General features: G+C 34.7%; 1 protein-coding gene and 1 long non-coding RNA gene across 5 annotated transcripts; one reads left to right on the top strand and one right to left on the bottom strand.

The window, feature by feature from the left end:
• Positions 1-7,722: 7,722 nt before the first annotated feature.
• On the bottom strand, positions 7,723-11,949 carry LOC140013976 (uncharacterized). Of its 4 annotated transcripts, XR_011820821.1 has the most exons (4): positions 11,035-11,949; positions 10,816-10,937; positions 8,698-10,010; positions 7,723-8,067 (listed from the first exon to the last, which is right to left on the bottom strand). It is a non-coding gene; the product is annotated as an uncharacterized lncRNA (long non-coding RNA). The 4 variants fall into 4 exon arrangements; XR_011820819.1 differs by having other exon boundaries at positions 10,816-11,949; XR_011820822.1 differs by lacking the exon at positions 8,698-10,010 and having other exon boundaries at positions 11,183-11,949.
• A 447-nt stretch (positions 11,950-12,396) lies between these two features.
• Positions 12,397-14,445, top strand: LOC113708169 (fe(2+) transport protein 1-like). The gene is made up of 3 exons (XM_027230640.2): positions 12,397-13,203; positions 13,706-13,855; positions 13,975-14,445. Exons 1-3 carry the CDS (start codon positions 12,583-12,585, stop codon positions 14,278-14,280), a joined length of 1,077 nt encoding a protein of 358 aa, XP_027086441.1. The 5' UTR covers positions 12,397-12,582; the 3' UTR covers positions 14,281-14,445.
• Positions 14,446-19,385: the final 4,940 nt, after the last annotated feature.

Below are 19,385 nucleotides of genomic sequence, written 5' to 3'. Positions count from 1 at the left end.
TACTCCAAAGTTAACTACAATCTATACTCGCAAACAAGAAGAGACATTTTTGTTTGTCTAGGAAGAATATCTTAATGAATTTGTTTTCTTCCTTATTTAATTATGAACACGACAAGTGATAATAGGTTGTTATCTAATTGTCATTATTAGTGTAATGATGATTGTGAACCTACGTTTTCTCTAAATTGACTATATAATATATATACACACACACATACATGTACACTAGACTTATAAGGACAAATTTTTAAACTTGATTCCTAATTATGTATTTTCCTTGAAGTTCATTAATGCTTACACGGATTCTTTTTGCAATATTTTTTTTTGGTTTCTCTTTTCGAAAATTTTTTAAAATGGTTTTTACCATAGTTTTGAAATATCTAAAACGTAGAATAATCACACTTTAAATCCTAATAACATTTGAAATATGTGAAAAAAAAATCAACCTTTATGGAAGAAAAAATCATAAAGGCCTAACTCTTAATTGCCAACTGTGATTGTTTAAATTTAATTCTCGATAATCTTGTTGGACTGTATGTAATCTAGGTATCGATGAATCGAGGCTTTGTTTGGATTGTGGCTTTCTGTAGAAAAATTTTTACGTTTTCTGTGAATATATTTTTCAATCATCTTTTTGTCTCACCGTACATCAAACGCTGGTTTCTACTTTTCCATAATAATTAAAGAATGGACACACTAACTAAAAATGGTCATAAACACTCTGCATTGGCAACATTTTGCCGGCCTTAATTCCGGGCAACATGGGGTATCCTATCCTTTGTCCTATACTTTTCTTTGTTTGGAGAAAGGTACGATTCCCACTCTTGCAATAATTCCAAGGTCAACATATAAAAACTCTTGAAAGAGTTTTTGGGAACTGTGATTAATTAGCATAGAATAAGGATGTCGATTGCTTTTGTACAATGCACTAATTAATGACTCTAATCTCATTGTTAATTATGCCCAAGTAGTCTGATTTCAAGGAGCAATTTTATATTGAAAGCATGCATCTGGCATCATGGTTGGATTGAAAAATAATTAAAGGGCAAGAATTATTCAGTAGACAAAATCTGCACAATCCCTTGCTTTGAACCCTTGGGTTGCAAGCCAAATGCTGCATAAGATGCTTTATTCGTATGATAAAGCTTGATTTGTCCAACTTTGCATCTAATATAATATGGGCCACCTCTCTTTCTCATTTCATCATATAATTAATTAGTGGGGTCAATTCAAACAGGTAGAAAATTGTCGAGGTTCAACTAATGCATGCTGAATAGGTTAGATGAGATCTAATTCCAAGAATTAATTGATTAGGACTTGAAACTGCATAGAAGTTCATGTACTACTACATTAATTGACACGGCCAATAGTGAAAAATGTTGATTGAAGACATAGACTTTGAAAACCCCCTAAATGTACGTTGTAGTTTCTTTTACGAGTATATATATATATTTTATACATTATTAGTGTATAATTTTTTTTTATAATAATAGGTTTATATCATGTCATATAATACCAATTGAAATTTGAAATTCAAATCATGCATATGTGTCATACATTCATAACTATTAGTATAAAAAAAACATTATACTGTTAACGCATAAAATGTTAATCCTCCTGGTTTAGATTTGAGGGCTACTGTATTTGTGACAAAAATTTATTTAAATGAAGAAGCCTTTTAGTTTCATCCTTACCCCATAAAACAAGCAATAATAAAAATCAAATGGATCAACATTATATATATTGTCAGCGTAAAGATTTTTTATATTAACAAATATAGATATATGACACATGAATAAAAAGTGAAGTTAAAATTTGAACAATGATGGTTTGGCATTCATCTAAATTTGCTCGCGTAAAAAATCTTTATACTGATAGTGTATAAAAATTAATCCGAAATCAAATATCTTTCTTTCATTTTATATTTTACCTTTTAACTAAAGGAAACAAAAGCAACGTATTCCTCCTATGAGGAAACAAAAGAAATACACTCCTATGATAAACTAGGGTATTCTGCCTCCAAAAGTTCTATTTTTTTTCATTTTTTCCCCATGAAATTAGCAATGCATATTGTTGATTGAGGTAAGATAAATTATTGAAGCCTAGAAATTCAAAAAAGAGGAGAAAATCTCTTCCTACTAAGAACACGTCAAGGAAGCTTGATCATGATAACACTTTCAAATTCATTGATTGCAATTTTCCTCCTTTCCCCTGTACATGGGCCCCGGCTGACCCAAAGAGTGGATCGCAATTCCTTGCCAATAGCCCATGTATGTGTCGTCAACATTTGCTGAAAGTATGTGGGCCCATTGATGAAAAGGAATGGAAAGGTGTGTCACAAAAGTTGTCCACTTTTGTAGATTTTATCCTTTATTCCGAATTCATATTTAGTGGGGTCAAAAAGGATGGTTGGGCAAAACTAAGCATTAAAATGTTTGGATCCGATCAAAAAGATTATGGGGCCCAAGATGTGAAGTCTAACTAGCCCTATTGTGTCAGTGTGGTTGGGGCACATATCTACTCCTCCATCAACTTTAGAATTGATGTTGCTTCTTTTGTTCTCCTACAATACATATGCCTTCCATGAATATAGGGGCCACATTCAATTCACACTCCCAACTTGAGAGACTTCCATCATAGTCTTTCTTCCCTCTGCATGAAACTAATGGGAATGTGTGCAAAAACATATCACTGGTACATTGATTCCATGTGTTTTACATTAGAGGGGGGCTATATCTTGTAGTGGCTCCACAACCTTTGGACAAAAATTTTAATTAGACTTGTGAAAAATCAAGAGCCCAATCAACATAGAAAGATGGGTTTGTAGAATTGTTATCAAATGGTGGATAATATTTGTACTTGCCTCCTTAACCTATAATTATATTTTACATCAAGCAAAAACATATTATTATTATTTGGCTCTCATATTTTTTAGCCTTCAAATCGTTACGCGCACCTTCTCTCTCAGCCTTCTGGTATAAAAACATATACTCGTAGCTCTTCCATCAAGGGAATTATATCTTGGTGAAGTAATTATAGTTAGAGGATACCATTGAAATCGACGAAATGGTTAAAATTAGAGGAAAATTAATACAGGGGAGGATGGGAATAAATTAATCAAGACGAGAAGGGGCATGACCACATATATGTGGACTCAAGAGTAGTCACATGCAATTTTTTCACAAGTGCAGCTCATTATTTTGCCTATAGCATGCAAAAGTTCCATTTTAAAGTGTAGAGAAAGTCTAAATAAGGTGTTAAAAGAGTCTTATCAATTAAATATTGGGGACTTACACATGTAAAAATATGTAGGTAGTAAAAGTAAAAATCTATAGGTTGCGCGCAGTAGCGTACGTATTTGGAATTTCCCCTTACTTTGAGAAATGGAATGGAGAGATAACGTGTCTGCCCCACATCTAGAATGATGATGACCCTTCCAAATTGCACTTTCCTTACTCAGAAATTGTGATGAGGCTGCCAACGAGCTCACTTTTGTTGGATTTTGGTAGTAAAAGGTAGGAGTGGAGATAAAGGTGGTGTGATTCTTTATATTTTGATAAGTTGAATCAAACCCCAATAAAGACCAATTATTAGATACCAAGACTTGGAAAAGGAGAATGGGGAAACAGTTCAAACTACTACTTATTTCCTTAGGCGTGTTGACAGACAGATGCTTGATGGACACATCATTTTATCCCACTAACAACATCCCAAAATTCTCCATTTGCTAAGCTTCCTAGATTTGCATGACATTTTAACTTAGGTTGTGGATTTGCACCATCATGACTGCCTACATAGTGATAGCGCACACAACCAACTCACTCTTATCTTGGAAAGCATCACTATAGATGCTTGCTTGCTTGCTTCTTTTTTTTTTTCTAACTAAAATAATTACCTTAAATTATATTCCTGCTACATAAAGTCCACTGCAACTCAAAGTCTTGACATGAAACTTATTCATTTTAGTGGATTGGTTGTGAATGTGTCAAAGAGGCATAGAACCTACAAAACTACAAGTTGCCCACAAAAAAAAAAAAAAAAAGAGAAGAAAAGGGTATAGTAGTGGGCAGCCATACCTTAAGCAGAATGAATGGACTTATTCCATGCATTTTTATAACATCAATGATGGTTCAGAATTATGGGGAACAAGCATCTACTTTTATCTTTGGAGAAACTTCTCTTTTTTTCCCTTTTTTTGAGAAGCACATAGTTTAAAGAACATGGGTTGAGAGTGACTTATGTCAATTGTTTCCCTTCGTGACACACAACACGACTTTGCAATTGTTTTGGAACAAAAAAAAAAAACCAAAGAGAGAAAGAATGGTTTGAAAAAGAATTCATAACAAAGGAAAAAGCAAAAGCAAAAGTGAGAAAGAGAGAATATGGCCGGGTGATGATATCCTTGGTGCAACAACAACCAATAGATCCTATGCCGAAAGATATTGGGAGGTGTTGTAAAAGAGAAAGCACCTCAGAAATCACGCAGTATCTAAGTTCCCAAAGAATCTTTCAACCAGCTAGTGAAAAAGTATATATAACCTCAACCATAAGCACCTCTTTATTCTTGTTCTTTTTCTTTTCTTGGATCACCAAGTAAAACCCTTTTTGAGTTGCTACAAAGCAGGCTATATTTGGCCATGGCTGGAATGCACTTAAGTCCATACACAAGATACCTTATCTGAAACATCCAATCAAAATGGTTCGCAAAGCTCTCAGAAATTATCTTGGTGGTGTGTATATATGTGTGTGTGTGTGTGTATATATGGCCGAACCCACTACAAACTTGTCAAATGAATCATAGCTATCACAGCGCACTATATAATCCTTTACGCTTTTAACTTTAATTACACTTACAATGATTAATCTTTCACTTAAAGGTTATAGACTCTTTGCTCCGTCACCTAAACTAAACTATTCTTAAACTAGTTGGTTTGGATGCAAACTTGCATTTGTCATGAAAGTTATCCATCTCGTATAAAATTTTCAACTTGATCATGATCCATAAAATTAACAATTAATACCACGCATGAAGTTAAGCAAGAATCTAAAGTTTATGGCAGTGCCAAGTCATCCAAATTTATCTACACACATCAAGTCTCTCGAATATAAAAGCCTCATCTCTTTCTTTCTTTCTTTCTTTTTTTATTTACATTAGAAGGTTTGAATCATAATGTCACATAATATAAATTTAAATCATATATATAAATATGTGGCATGCATCTGTAATCGATAGTGTAAAAAAAAAAAATCATTACACTGTTAATGTATAAAAAATTAATCTTTTTTTATAAAAAAAATTCTCATGAATCTTATTTATTTATTTTTTTAATTGATATGTGTCATGATGTATCTAATGAAAAAAATATATACACTATCAATGATAAAAATATATACACTATCAATATATATAAGAATCACTCAAAAAAAAAAAAAAAGGAAAGTTATAAGACGGCTAGAGACGTGTAACTTAACAATACACGTAAACCCGAGAGAAGTTTAATGGGGACGAAACCTTTTTATCTGTCTTGAATAGAAGTGGTCTAAATGATGGCCCCCAATAAGCTGGTCATCCTTTTACTCGGATTGTCCTTTGAACATCAAAAGAGATTTCACGTGAATTGGAGTACAAAACATATTTGGTGTAGCGTTAGTTGAAGGGTCAAGTCAAAAAGGCTTCATCCTTCAACCATAAACCGAGTGCAAGAAATTTCCAACAATTTTGTTGTGTTTGCATTTGAAATTCTTCCCAATTCATGAATGCCGTTCTCTCGCTATCAATGCCCACATGGCAAGTGATGATAAAAGTTGTCTGCATTTGCTTAAGTCAGTCTTAGCCCACCTTTTACGATACGTGTAGAGAAAATTCACACCCCTTTGTCAAGCAATTCAAGTGTGTGTTGTGCAAGAACTTTTTAACCACCATGAAGTTGTTTTTTTTTCTTTTGTTTTTGTTTTGGGTTTGGTGGGGGGGGGGGGGGGGGAAGGACGCAAAAAACAACCACAACAACCAAAATCTCGTTTGGATTTTGTAATTTTTCACAGAAAAATTTTCTGCATTTTCTGTAAACACATTTTTCAATTACCTTTTTACCTCACAAAAATTCGCAATTCAAATGGAGAGTTCGTCAAACCTCCGTGTCTTGTCTTATGTCAGAAAAGTATAACAATGTTGGTCGATTGATAATACTTGTAAGGAGTGGACTACAATTAATTTGATTCGAGTAATTTTGAGTTAATGGTTCATGCTCAAAAAATTATTGAGCTAGTTTAAAACCAGGGTTGCTACAGAGTTACTAATAAATCTTAGTGGCCGTTCACACGTAAAATTGAAAATTTTGAATTGACCGGGCAAGTAAAAATGTAAAAATTCAATTCGAAAAAGAAGAAATAATCTTTGAATCTTCTATTCAATAGTAATTTTTGGTGAATGGCAACAACCCCTAGTAGAAAGCTCTCCAAAATACCGAGCGATGCTTTCATATCCATATTATTGCAGTACAAGTTTTGGTGTAATGGTTAAAGTTGAAATTAGATTTTTTTATTTAATTTTTTCCCTTTCCCTATATAAAAAAAAAAAAGGAAAAACAAAAGCCAGAGAATATAAGATGATAATTAGCTCATTATGGTCCTTAATCGCTTTTTATCTGTAAAACATCTGGGCTGTATGCTTAACTTTGCTGATGAATACTTATCAATTTCCGATAAAATTTTCAATCCAGCCCAAAGGGGAAGTCCAAATGGGTTGGCACCTAAAAAAATGTAAGTTGGGCCTAGAAGTCCTGTACAGTGCGCACTCAGAGCTCGAGTTGGATGGATTGGAGCTTCACTGAGATGTCCAAGAATGGCCATTCCCGAACTTTTCTCCACAGGTTGAACTTAAGAGCCCAAGCCCATCTTTTCTTTTATTTCAAGACTTGGGAAAGGACATATATATTTCCAAGCAGAGTGCGAGAATACTCAACAATCTTTGGAAAGTTTTTCTCTTTCTCCATTTTTTTTTTTTTTTTTTTTTGGGTTTTGCCTAATGAACAAGAAACTAATGCAAAAAGATATCTAGAGACTAATGGAAAAATGGTAGCATCACAACAATTTATGCACATTAAGACCATCTAGAGATCATGCATAAAAATTTCAGAAAGTCTCCAACAAGTAACAACTCAATATGTCTAGAAGGGGCCACTTCCTGAGTCTCTGTCGTTTCTATTTCATTTTTCTTGAAGCCAAAAAAAGAATTACTTGATGTCAGCAGAAACATCTCCCACCAAACTGGGCTGGTCATGATCTACTTTGATGCAAGCTATGTTTGATAAACGCCGGTGATGCATGCAACATGATCTAGTAGGACGCAGAAAAGAAAATGCAGAAACAATTTAGGAGCAGGGAATGTTTCTCCAAGCCTGCAGTTGAGACAGATATTGTGATGATTCGAAAAAACTTAAGAAGCTTTAGTACAAGTAATTGAACAAAAACAAGTCACGATAGTGACTCATTTACTCAGTTGACTGTGAGTATCTCAGGTTTCAATGAAGCTGGGAAACTCCATGGAATCACAGATGTGGTGAGTAGCAGGTAAGACGATACGCAATAAATAGGGTTTCAATTTCAAGATGTCCCGTGAATTCTTTCTTTAACAATCTAAAATGGGTGCTGCAGATCATCAGATAGATGCAGTGATGAGAACAGAAACACAAGAGGTCAATATTACAAGAAATATGGACATGCTAACTGCTAAGTTTGTGGACAGTGGATATCAAGAAACTTGGACAATGCTCACATCAAGGGAAAAATGTGATAAAAAGTACTAAACAACATTTTAATGATGATAAGCACAGGGTGATTAAAAATTCTGATTGGCTGAAAAAACTGGAAAGGTGGATTAATCAAATGCTTTTAACAACTCAACAGGGTCTGAATCTGGTACCGAATAAGGCCAAATCTTACTCTGACAATGTGAAATCTCAACATTTGAAGCTGAATCAAGTGAGAGAAACTGTGCAATTGATATTCCAATCAGACTCATCCCAATGTTTGACACCGTCAATCGAGAATTACCACTGGTTATTTTACCTGCTTCAACAAAATTTTCTGGTTAAATGGCATCTACAAGTCATATTGAAAGCAGGAACCTAAGAGGCCAAATATGCATAGTAGCATAAATTAATGAAGCATGCAACAAAAAAAATCACCGGACAGATGAATTAGTTATATAGCTTAGTCAACCGTAGTCTTAACTTCATAATCTAGTGGAAAATATATGCTTCATAATGCTTAAAGCTAGGGAACAAAGATGCTCTAATAACCTTTCTGTGGCCTTGGCACATTCCAAAAAAAGGACTAATTTACGTATTTGGTCATTTCAAGAACCCTGACTTGGCTTCTCAAATTTCGAAAGCAGCAATTTGAAGCATTTTTTAGTTTATCTGGAAGGACAGAAGTTCTTTAGGAAACTGTATATTGAGACCTTCATAATACAGAACCTTAACTGCAGCTGCATTGGCTTATTTTTAGCCAGGATAATACAGAACCTTAAACTTCAGATGCAGAAATTGGACGTTTTGTGGCCATGATGTATATCCATAGTGAGATAGTATGCTTATAACTGAAATTAGCTAGATCACTTTAGACATGTCTCTGAAGAATACTCAAGAAAAGAAAAGGGCAAAAAAGAAAACGGAAAAGGTCAGATAAGAAGGCTACCTTGATCATCAGATTATTCATCAACAAAAATTATAGCTGTTTCTTCTGGTTGGAGAGACCCAAAATATCAAAATTAAAAATAAAATTCAGAGAAGCGATTCTGATAATGGAGATGGACAATTAATCTTCCTCTTTCTCATCTCTCAGCATTATCTCCGGCATTTCTTTGTTCTTGGAGTTGGAGAGAGAGTTTGAGAGGGTTTGAGGTGTGAAGAGAATAGAGGGCAGAAAAAGTATCTCAGGGGGAAAAAAACGATGTGATCTGATAATTTTTTTCCTTTTTGATCCAGAGGTTAACTGAACCCCCAAAAAAAAAAAGACACCGGGAGAAGAATCTATCCAAATCTATTCAACTTTGTTCTTGATACTAGGAAGCATAAAGCGCACGATGTGCAGTAGCAACTAAGTGGTACATGCCCAGTTAAACATAAATTATGGAGGCACTTCTCCTTTGTTCCTGTTACTATAGTATATATATATATGTGTTATGAATGCAAGTCATTGTAGCAAAGCATTCTGAATTTGATACAAACATTATAAACAAAAAGCATAATGGATTCGTATGTTTTGTGAATAAAAGCCTGATCCCTGAAGCAGCTTTTGAAATCAGGGTTAGACAGAAAGCTTTGTCCAATCATCTGAAGATTAATCTATCCCAGCCATCATCCAAATATTATACTTGTTTGTGATATTCTTTTCTACATCACATATCCCATCATGAAACCATCTATTTTTTATTTTCCAATTGAAAAAACCGTTGCACTCTGGCTTGTCTGCACAGCTGCAAAGCAACCCCAACCAGTCTCTAAATTCTCCAAAGCAAACACAACTGCAGAATCCATAGTCTAGATGGCTGGCCATATCAAAACCTCTCCTAAACATCTGATGACCAATAGCATAATGGCCATGATCCAAGGTTCTGTGCTTAAATTCTGTAACGCCCCATTTCATGAAGCAAAAATCCTAATTCAAGTCATCAGAGGTTCTGCCGCAATAAGAACTTAGAGCAGAATTAGGTGTCTTTGCTCATATCAAGAGTTAAGACAAGCATCCTGCTCAGTGAGCCTGAACAGAAGACAGCAATCTCTTCTTGTACATGGTCAAAAATTAGCGCACGGTTTGAGCATCATTTCAATAAGAATCAAAAGGACACAAATGCAACTATAATGCTGACTTCCAATCTTAATAATGTTGTATTCCAATCTTCCAATCTTTCCTTAGTAAGCAATTCAAAGTTCGACACTATCAGTATGCAGAACCTCATATCTCTGTAATCACTTCCTGGAAATGCAGATCCAATGTCCCCAAACAACCTGTCACGTAGAATGATCAACCAGCATCCTATTGATCAAAACTAAATAAAACTGATACCGACTAAACCATTCAATGGTATGGAGTCAAATGAAGGATGCCTGTTTATGCCACCTAGCTGGTGTATTCAAGTTAAACTTTCTTCACTTTCCAGCTAAAAGAATCAAAAAAATGAACTCGTGAAGAAGTAAAAGTTCAATAACTAAATTTAAGCACAAAAGCTATGAACCTTTTCAGTGACAAGAAGCATCAAGGATAAATGTTCTGGATTGGCATGTGAAAAATTTTTGGAACTTCAAGTTAGATGTTTAATACATTAGCAAATGATTGGAGCAAAAGTGGGACATAATCAGCGTCACCACTTGCATCAATCAAATCAAATTTCAGGCCTCATGATGAATCTAGAGTCTGCTGTCTAAAAACCTAATGTTACATTCTTCACTTCTAGATTAAAACCCCAAAATAGAATATAAGAGCTATTCACAAGTATCAGAAAGCAACAAAGCTAACTTGCAGAACTTTCATCCTCTGTAGATTTGTCAGTTCCAAAAGTCAGAACACGTCATTCAATTTTGATACTGCTGCACTAGTTAGAAAGAGGAAAATGACAAGAAGAAACAGACCTAAATTAACATTCTTCTGTATGTTGATATCAAAACCATTATGATGCAGCTAACAACCTCAGACACTTTTTTAAGTTCTTAATTCTAATTTTGCATCTCAAAAGATGCCAATGTTAGCAACAAGCTATTAACTTCAGCCAATTAATGTGTTCATATCTGCAGATAAAATGATGCCAGAATTTACCTTCGAGATTGATGAGGAACATTCTGAAGTAGACATCTAGTGTTGTGCAAATCAGCATTAGTCTCCTCATTTAAGGCATCAAGCAACTGTAGTTCCTGAATCTCCTCCTTCCACTTGTCTATCTGTTCCTTGTGGATTCCGTAAACAAACATGCTTCAGAAAAAAAAATTGATACAACCTGATCTTGAAAACCTAATACCTATTTTTTACATGACTCACACAATTAATCTTTCTTCAAATTCATTAATAAGATCCTTCAGTATTGACTTCCCTGATTCCAGCAGCTCAGACACCTTCATCAAATGAAAATGATACCCAAAATAGAATTTATATTCAGATAAACTGAAACCAAGCCCAGCATAATTACTTGCAATCAAGGAAGGTGATCTTTTCTCCTCAACTGATTTTTTCTTGAAAAGACAGGGTAGAGCAAAGCTGCCAGATGAGTAAGCGATTAATCTTCTCGTGAAATGTGAGCAATCTCCATCAGTGTTAGTTCAGAGCCAACAATAGTGTTGCCCTCGCCCTCAGTGTCTTCCCCTGAAATCCTCCTCCCAGTTGCATTCCTATCATCCTCTGCCACGCTATCCGTCTGTTTGGTTAAGTTACAGAAACAAAGATATGGTTTAACTAATCTGATATTAGCATTTTACAGATCAGAATGCCAAAGGTACAGAATCATACTGGAGGCTTCATGCACTTTGGCATCTCACCGTACTCTTCAGTTTCCATTTCACCTTGTAGTTGCAGTTACTAATTTACTATAGAGTATAGCCAAACTAAAACAGGAGGAAAAGAAAGCTAAAAAAAAGCTCAAAAGAACACACACTCAGAAACATACAAAGAGAAAAAGGAAAGAACGGAATAGCCATTATTTCTGTCACACAAATTACAAAAACACAACTGATAAGGATACAAAAAAAAAATGTTGAATAACCATCATAGAAAGAGAAACAGAGAAGGGTAATAATAATGGAAAAAAATTGAGTTCATTTCGCTGATTCGCACAAGAAAGAGAGGAGCAGGGAAAAAATTACAGCCAGTATTCGGACAGAAAAATCAAATTAATAACCGGACAAAACAAGGGCCATCAGCCACTCAATCATACTCGTCCAATAAAGGATGCAAATCTGATATGATGCAGAAGAAAATGCAGAGGCCATTGAAAGGGAACTGATCCTGGTGTCAAAGGAGGAAGAAGCGGTGAAATCACTCTCAGTCTCACATCGGTTTTGTTGCCAACCTAGTACTCACGATCACGAGCAGAGCACGTGTTTCGTCGACAACGAATGATTGTGGCTGAATTCCTTTCACAGAACCAAATAAAAGACGAAGGAAAGATTCACAGATGACATGTCATCCTAGGAGTATGTAAAAGTGTGGTCTGACTGAGATATTGACAGATGACATGTCATCCTAGGAGTATGTAAAAGTGCGGTCTGACTGAGATAGGAATGTGTCAAAATCAAGGCAACACATTCCCGGCGCAGCCACTTTTGTAACTTGTCTACGCCCATAGAAAACGCTTAATTCTTGACAATATTTACACATCAAGAAACAGAAAAGAGAGAGTTTGAATCCCATTTAGAGGCATATATGAGATTCTATTCTATGAGAAGTTGAGATCCCATATCTTTGCTTAATCTCTTTCCTACCCTATCTAAAACCCTATAAATGCTCTAGATTTTGCAGCCATTTCTCATAAACATCATAATTCCTCGTCACGTAGAGGTGTAGTACTGTAGTGTAGGACTAGAACAACAAAAAATGAAATGCACAAAATTTCTTGCAATCTCTCTTCTCCTACTCTCCTCATTTGCTATACCAATATTTTGTGCATCAAACACCACCACCACCGCACCGCCGCCTCCTCCACCACAATGCGGTGAGGCGAATGTGACTGGATGTCACAACAGGGCCGAGGCCTTAAAGCTCAAGTTGGTGGCAATTTTTGCAATACTGGTGACTAGCATGATAGGAATTTGTCTGCCATTATTTTCTCGGTCAGTTCCATCTCTTCAGCCTGATAAAAATATGTTCGTTTTGGTTAAGGCATTTGCATCGGGAGTTATCCTAGCAACTGGCTACATGCATGTCATGCCGGACTCCTTTGATTGTCTAAGATCACAATGTTTACCGGAAAAACCTTGGAGAAAATTCCCTTTTACTACTTTTGTAGCTATGCTTTCAGCTTTAGTGACTCTTATGATTGATTCATTTTCCATGAGTTACTATAAGAAATGCATTGCTGATCAAAGTTCTTCAAAAGATGTCAAGGACGGAGCTTTGGAATCACAACATATTGGGCACGGTCATAGAAATCTTGAAGCTGCCGATGATGATGATTCTGCTGCATCCCAATTGCTACGTTATCGTGTTGTTGCTCAGGTTTGTGACAAAATAATCGACGTCACTTGGTCAATATTTTGAGCTTCATCCTTACCAAGATTGTCATAGCATTTTGTCTCTTTTGTTCCTAGTTGATTTCTTCATGCTTATCAGTTCGAAAGTGTAACATTTATTTAAGAAGGGAAATAAAATCGATACACCTCACTAGCTGTTTAAAATTCGATTATAATGCAATGAAATTAAAGTGTTTAGGAGTGGATGGATATCAAATTGGGATGTACGTGTGATTGTATATCACTTTTCTTCAAGAATTGACAAGGGGGGAAAAAACCTTGAACAGTGACCTGCATGCCTGAAGAACTTTATTAAGCTCACTGTTTCACTTTTGTAAATTTTCGATTTTCTTGCTGATTTAACCTATGTTAGAAACCTTGAAACCCAGAATTTTCATGTCAAGAGCTAGCCTTGCAGATCCCAGACTTATAATTTCGTCATATTTTTGCCTCTATCTAAACCATGTAATGTAACACGTATATTGTAGGTTTTGGAAGTCGGGATTGTGGTGCACTCTGTAGTAATTGGATTGTCAATGGGCGCTTCAGATAATCCATGCACAATCAGACCATTAGTAGCTGCTCTTTGCTTTCATCAGCTCTTTGAGGGAATGGGTCTAGGAGGTTGCATATTGCAGGTAATCATCCCCCGCTGATAAATACCAAACAACAATATGCTATTTTTAGCAATGAATTCAGCTCAACATTTGATTTTTTTCTCCTTCTAAAGTTTTCTTTTTTAAATCTATTTGGTTAGGCTGAGTATGGAGCTAAAATGAAAGCCATCATGGTGTTCTTTTTCTCGTCTACTACTCCATTTGGGATTGCACTAGGAATTGCTTTGTCCAATGTGTACAGGGATGACAGTCCAACAGCACTAATTGTGGTGGGATTGCTGGATGCATGTTCTGCTGGATTGCTGAATTATATGGCATTGGTGGATCTTTTAGCCTCTGATTTTCTGGGGAAGAAGCTACAAAACAGCATGATGCTTCAAGTCTGGGCTTATGTAGCAGTTGTACTAGGGGCTGGAGGGATGTCTTTGATGGCAAAATGGGCATAGACTTGCCTCGAGAGTTAGTGATTTTGTTTGCAATCTTCTAATGTTTGTATTCAGGAAATCACTGCTGCTGTTTGCATCCAAAAAGAGCTCGCTTTAGCTCGTTTTGTATTGAGAATAGAGGACTACTTTTTTGCTATTTCAATCAAAAGTCTTCCAATTCTTTAATTTGCAAGCGTCCATAATTCTTAATCCGTATTAGCCACCCACTGCTGTTCATCTTCCAGTGCATAAAATATCAGCATTGTCTACGAACTTCCACTTTGATTCAGTTTGATTTAAAAATTATTATTGCCTTCCACTTAATTCAAACAAAAACCCAAAGCAAGAAGTATCAAAAAGCAAAACAGAATTGTACAAAAATTCCAAGCAAGAAGTAAGCCTTTTTTTTATTTTTTTGCATAAATTTCGCTAACCTCCTCTCTAATTTTTTTAAAATTTTTTTGCATAAATTTCACTAACCTCGCTTATCAATGCTTTCCATCAATCTAACATTTATCATAGTTATGATTTACATTTTTATCTTTTACCTTGTTTAATGTCCTTTACATTTAAGGATGCCAGCTGATCGAGTATTCTAAAAAATTTTCTTATCAAACCCTAACCCGCTTAGCTAAATCTTTTACCAAATTTTATCGGATTCAAACAACCTATCGAGTACCCTCTACCTACTAATCCGAATAGTTCAAAAAAAGAAAATTAACTTTTATCAAACTAAAATTAATGTATACACCATGGTAAATCAACACACTACATTGAGTCTTAAATTTGGACAGTACCATAGAACCTGCATATGAAAAATGAGGAGTTAAATGGACGTTCTTCCATCTTTAATCACAATTGTCTCCATTTGAGAATTTTAGTTAAATCGTACCTCTGGCTATTAGCAATTTCAGCAAATATTCAAAAGAAGATTTAGACAATTTTTCTCAGGGTCATTTCCAAACAATGAGTTTTATATAAAACATGACAAAGAACACTTCACAAGAGAAATATAGGGAACAAAAATACAAACTAAAGAGAATAAGAGGGTTGTGGATTGCGTAACGAGTTGGTTTAGATTTATGTGCTATTGTACTATAAAATTTATATATATATATAAAAGGTTTTTAGAGTCTTCTTATTAAATTATCTCGGTTATCCATCAATAAACTCTTATCAATACCATGCCCTAATAGATAATCCATTGCTCGTCTAATCGAATTAACTATTGGGTCAGGTACGTGTGGGTATGGAATATTACCGTACCTATTGCCATTCTTATTTACATTTAATAGAAGAAATTTAATGCCCTTTACATTTAATAGAAGAAAATTGTCAGTAGCAAGAGTTTTAATTCTCTCCAAAAAGGAAGAATAAATAGGAAAAAGAGTTTTTTCATCAAAATTGAAGACCACATATATTTGTGATTTTATTTTAGATCCTTTTATGCTCACCTATCAAAATAAAGAATATGCGCATGTATTTATTTTCACAGTAAAATGGATTACAATGACATTAGGTGTGTCCAATTGTCCATTTATCAAATATCTTATTTCTTGAAAATCCGAATTCATCTATATTTACAACAATATTAGGTAATGGAATCAAGATGTCAACTTATTTAATGCCAAAGTTAAAAAAACATTGTGAATTTGCTTATAAAAATATAAGCATTTCATCTAAAAATAAAAGATAAAGTTGATGGAGGGCAACACTTATAGCTATACCTGGTCAAGTTGAAGGTTTGCTGCCTGGAAGCTCGTGCAATTTATGAGACTATAACAGGACACTTTCAACATTCCAACCCTTATATTCTTAGAAATGAAATTCTTAAACAAATATCAGTATGTAGGATTTAGGCAACTGAAACTACATGGGATTCTTGGGACAAATTCTGTGGGTGAAAAGGCCTGTTCACAAAGCAACAAAAGTTCATAACAAGGTAAGAAAACGTTGATGATTATGTAGGTAAGAAAAATACAAAAATAAACAAAAAAGAAAAAGAAAAGCAAAAATTCAGTATGATTTTTCAAAATGGCCTAAATATGACTCGGAAATAAAGAAAAAAATTTGCTTCTTAATCAAATGCTACAAACTCTGGCAATCTAACTTTCATTATGGAATACTAGAAATGATTAACCTTTAACTATAAGGGTCGGAGGAGGGCTATTAGAATATTTTTCGTTATCAAATTCAAGGTTCGAATTCTGTATCTAGCAGTTTGAGGCTTAAAAAATAAAATACTATAAGTCTGTAACTTTGACTCTAAATTTTTGGAACTTTCCTCCAAAATTAACAACTTTCCAGGTAAAGTAATCATGCTGCATTTTTATTTTTATTCTTATTTTGCGGTCATAGTCATGTACTCATGTTGCATAATTATGCTGCGGTAAATATATAGTTACACAGTTGTAAATGAACCAAGAAATGGCTCTGCCTTCAGTGCATGTGATACCCTTCGAAATTCCTACCATTAGTTCATGTGGAGATTTTTAACAAAGAAAAATGCCCTGAACTTTTTTTTTTTTTTAATTGTCTCCGAGTTCTTTAACTGATATCGTTGATTTTGGTGCCTGAATTCGTTGTTCTAATACAATTGTGGCTGTCCTTTATCAGTCAGTCAAAGTCACGTAACTTTCCACTGAGTTTAACAATGCTACCGTTGATGGTTCAAAGGCAAAAACACGCAGAAAGAAGAAAAATTTTGTGAGTTTGTCCTACTTATGACACCCATCCTGAGCTGAGAACACAATTTGCAAATAGCCAACAACTTTTTAAAAGAAATTCTAATCCTGTTCTAATTTTGTTTTGGGAAAAAATGCAATTAAAAAACAACTAATTATGTATTATGTTGAGAAAACACAGAAGCAGAGGAATTACATACGATGGGGAGAACCTACTAATCTTCAATCTTCAAGAAGAAGAAGAAGAAGAGGCTAATGTGGAAAAAGGAATCAGACCTGCAAGAATTGTTAATGTGTAAAAAAAAAAAAATTTTTTTGAAACCAATAGTCAGAAACATAAAAGTATAAAAACTACTCACCAAACCTTTTTAAATATTTATCTCTAGACATCATATAAAAATGAAAAGAAAACATAAACGTGACTTCAACATGTTCCTCATCCAAAAATGGACAGTTTAAGAATTAATTACAGAAAATTAAATTAATTAATTTACAGAGAAAAAAAAAAGAAGGAACAGTATTACTCTTACCTTTGGATCTAACTTCCTATGAACTTAGGTTTTTACGCATCTTGATAGACTTGGTATCTGTGATTTTTCGTTAAAAGCATTATTTTTGGTGCCATAGAGAGAGAGAGAGAGAGACATTACTTAGGGTTTTATGCATCTTGATGGCTTTAGTTTTGCAATTTTTTGAAAGCATTATTTTTGGCACCATAGAGAGATGAGTGCTAGTAAAAGATTTGTAACGGCTTTTTTTTTTTAGAGAAAATGTGAGTTATATCATTTAACATGTGAATCTCTAATAAGTAACTTTCTGAAATATGAAACAATTAATGTATTAATTAATCAAGTGATTTCTTACCCACATTAATGAGTGCCCATCACCCACATTAACGAGTGCCCGATGAACACCTATACGAAAATGAAACTTGTGAAGGCCCATCCGTTGTAATAGCAGCAACTAGGTTAGTTAACTAGATTTCACGACGAAAAGGTTAATTATATAATCATATAAATGAAAATTCTAGGTGATAATTTACATTCCTTATGACTCGTGAGTGTCTAATTACACCTAATCCCGTGATTTTTGCAACAGAAATGTTATTAAGTGAAAGTGAAACCTTTGATTCTTTTGATTTGCCTCAAAAGAAAAAAAGCAAATTAATTATCCACATCCATACGTATTGGACATCAGCTAAACACGTTCCCTCTCAAGCTTACCACAATCTCACTTCCGTTCAACCACCATAAACACATTAATGGAACAGCAAGCTCCATGCGCCATATTTTATATAAGCCAGATGAGGGACAAGAGTAGTACAAGCCGTACAAAAGGTACAACTTTCAGGAATCGGATTATATAACTCAAAGTCAAGGTCCATTTCATGCCATTGTCAAGCGTTTACTTTTAGGTTAGTTGTGTTTGATGGGTGAAGTAGTTTTGTTTATTGTCTTGATAATGCTAATGAATTTTTATAAGAGATAGATTCCAAGGGTTTCTTTCAAGAATATAAAACTCAAACTGAAGGGCCATTTCATACGATTGTCAAGCATTCCCTTACTTTGACTCGCCTTTGGTACGGCACAATGAAATAAATTCTATTACCCTGAGATGTAGCATAAGACGTTATATATTTTTAATCTTGTTTTAGTATTTGCTTGTGCTATGCAATTTTTTAACTAATCCAACTTGTGGTGGGCATGCATTACTAGATATGCTTTATGAAAGTTAGGGTCTCCTTCGCAGCCCTTCCTCATCTTTTTTTTTTTTTTTTTTTTTTTCCTGATGCAGGAGTATCCAGGCCTTCGCCCCGACTAATCCCAAGGGAAGAGCCCTAATCCCTTTGAACACGGTAGCCCCAGGACTCGAAACGTGGTCGCCATACCCTAAAGAGGGGCAACGAAACCACTCGAGCTACCCTGGGGTGGGCCAGCCCTTCCTCATCACATTGACAAACTTAAGATTTTAGTAATAGACAAGTTACAGTATAAGAGGGATAAGGGATGGATTGAGTGGTAAGAGAGAACAATTATAAGTAAAAGATTTTGAATTCGAGTCCTCCCACTTAAAAAAAAACTTTTAAAAAATTACAGTACAAGAATGACAAATACTTCTGACTTTAGGTCATCAACTTGTATGGAAATTCATTGCTAAGGAAACTTCAAATCAAAAGAAATAGAGCAAAATGTCAATTTAGTCCCTTACATTTTCAGAGAAAATTTTTTTAATCCCCCACATTTAAAATCAGTTAAAATAGTCCCTCATATATAAAAATTTTACCAATTTGGTCTTTGCCCAATTTTCTGGCCAAAAAAATGCATGCCTACTTTATATGCTTGTAATTCCCAAGGCAAAATGAAATACTCAAATTTCATTTTAGTTGTAGGTCTAACAAACCTACTACTAAGAATATGGCATAAAGAAATAGTAGGAAAAGAG

The sequence above is a fragment of the Coffea arabica genome, chromosome 9c, assembly GCF_036785885.1.
Source record: "Coffea arabica cultivar ET-39 chromosome 9c, Coffea Arabica ET-39 HiFi, whole genome shotgun sequence".
Lineage (NCBI taxonomy): Eukaryota > Viridiplantae > Streptophyta > Magnoliopsida > Gentianales > Rubiaceae > Coffea > Coffea arabica.
Note: the sequence above shows the minus strand (reverse complement) of the source record. Positions and strands in the feature narration are given on the sequence as shown.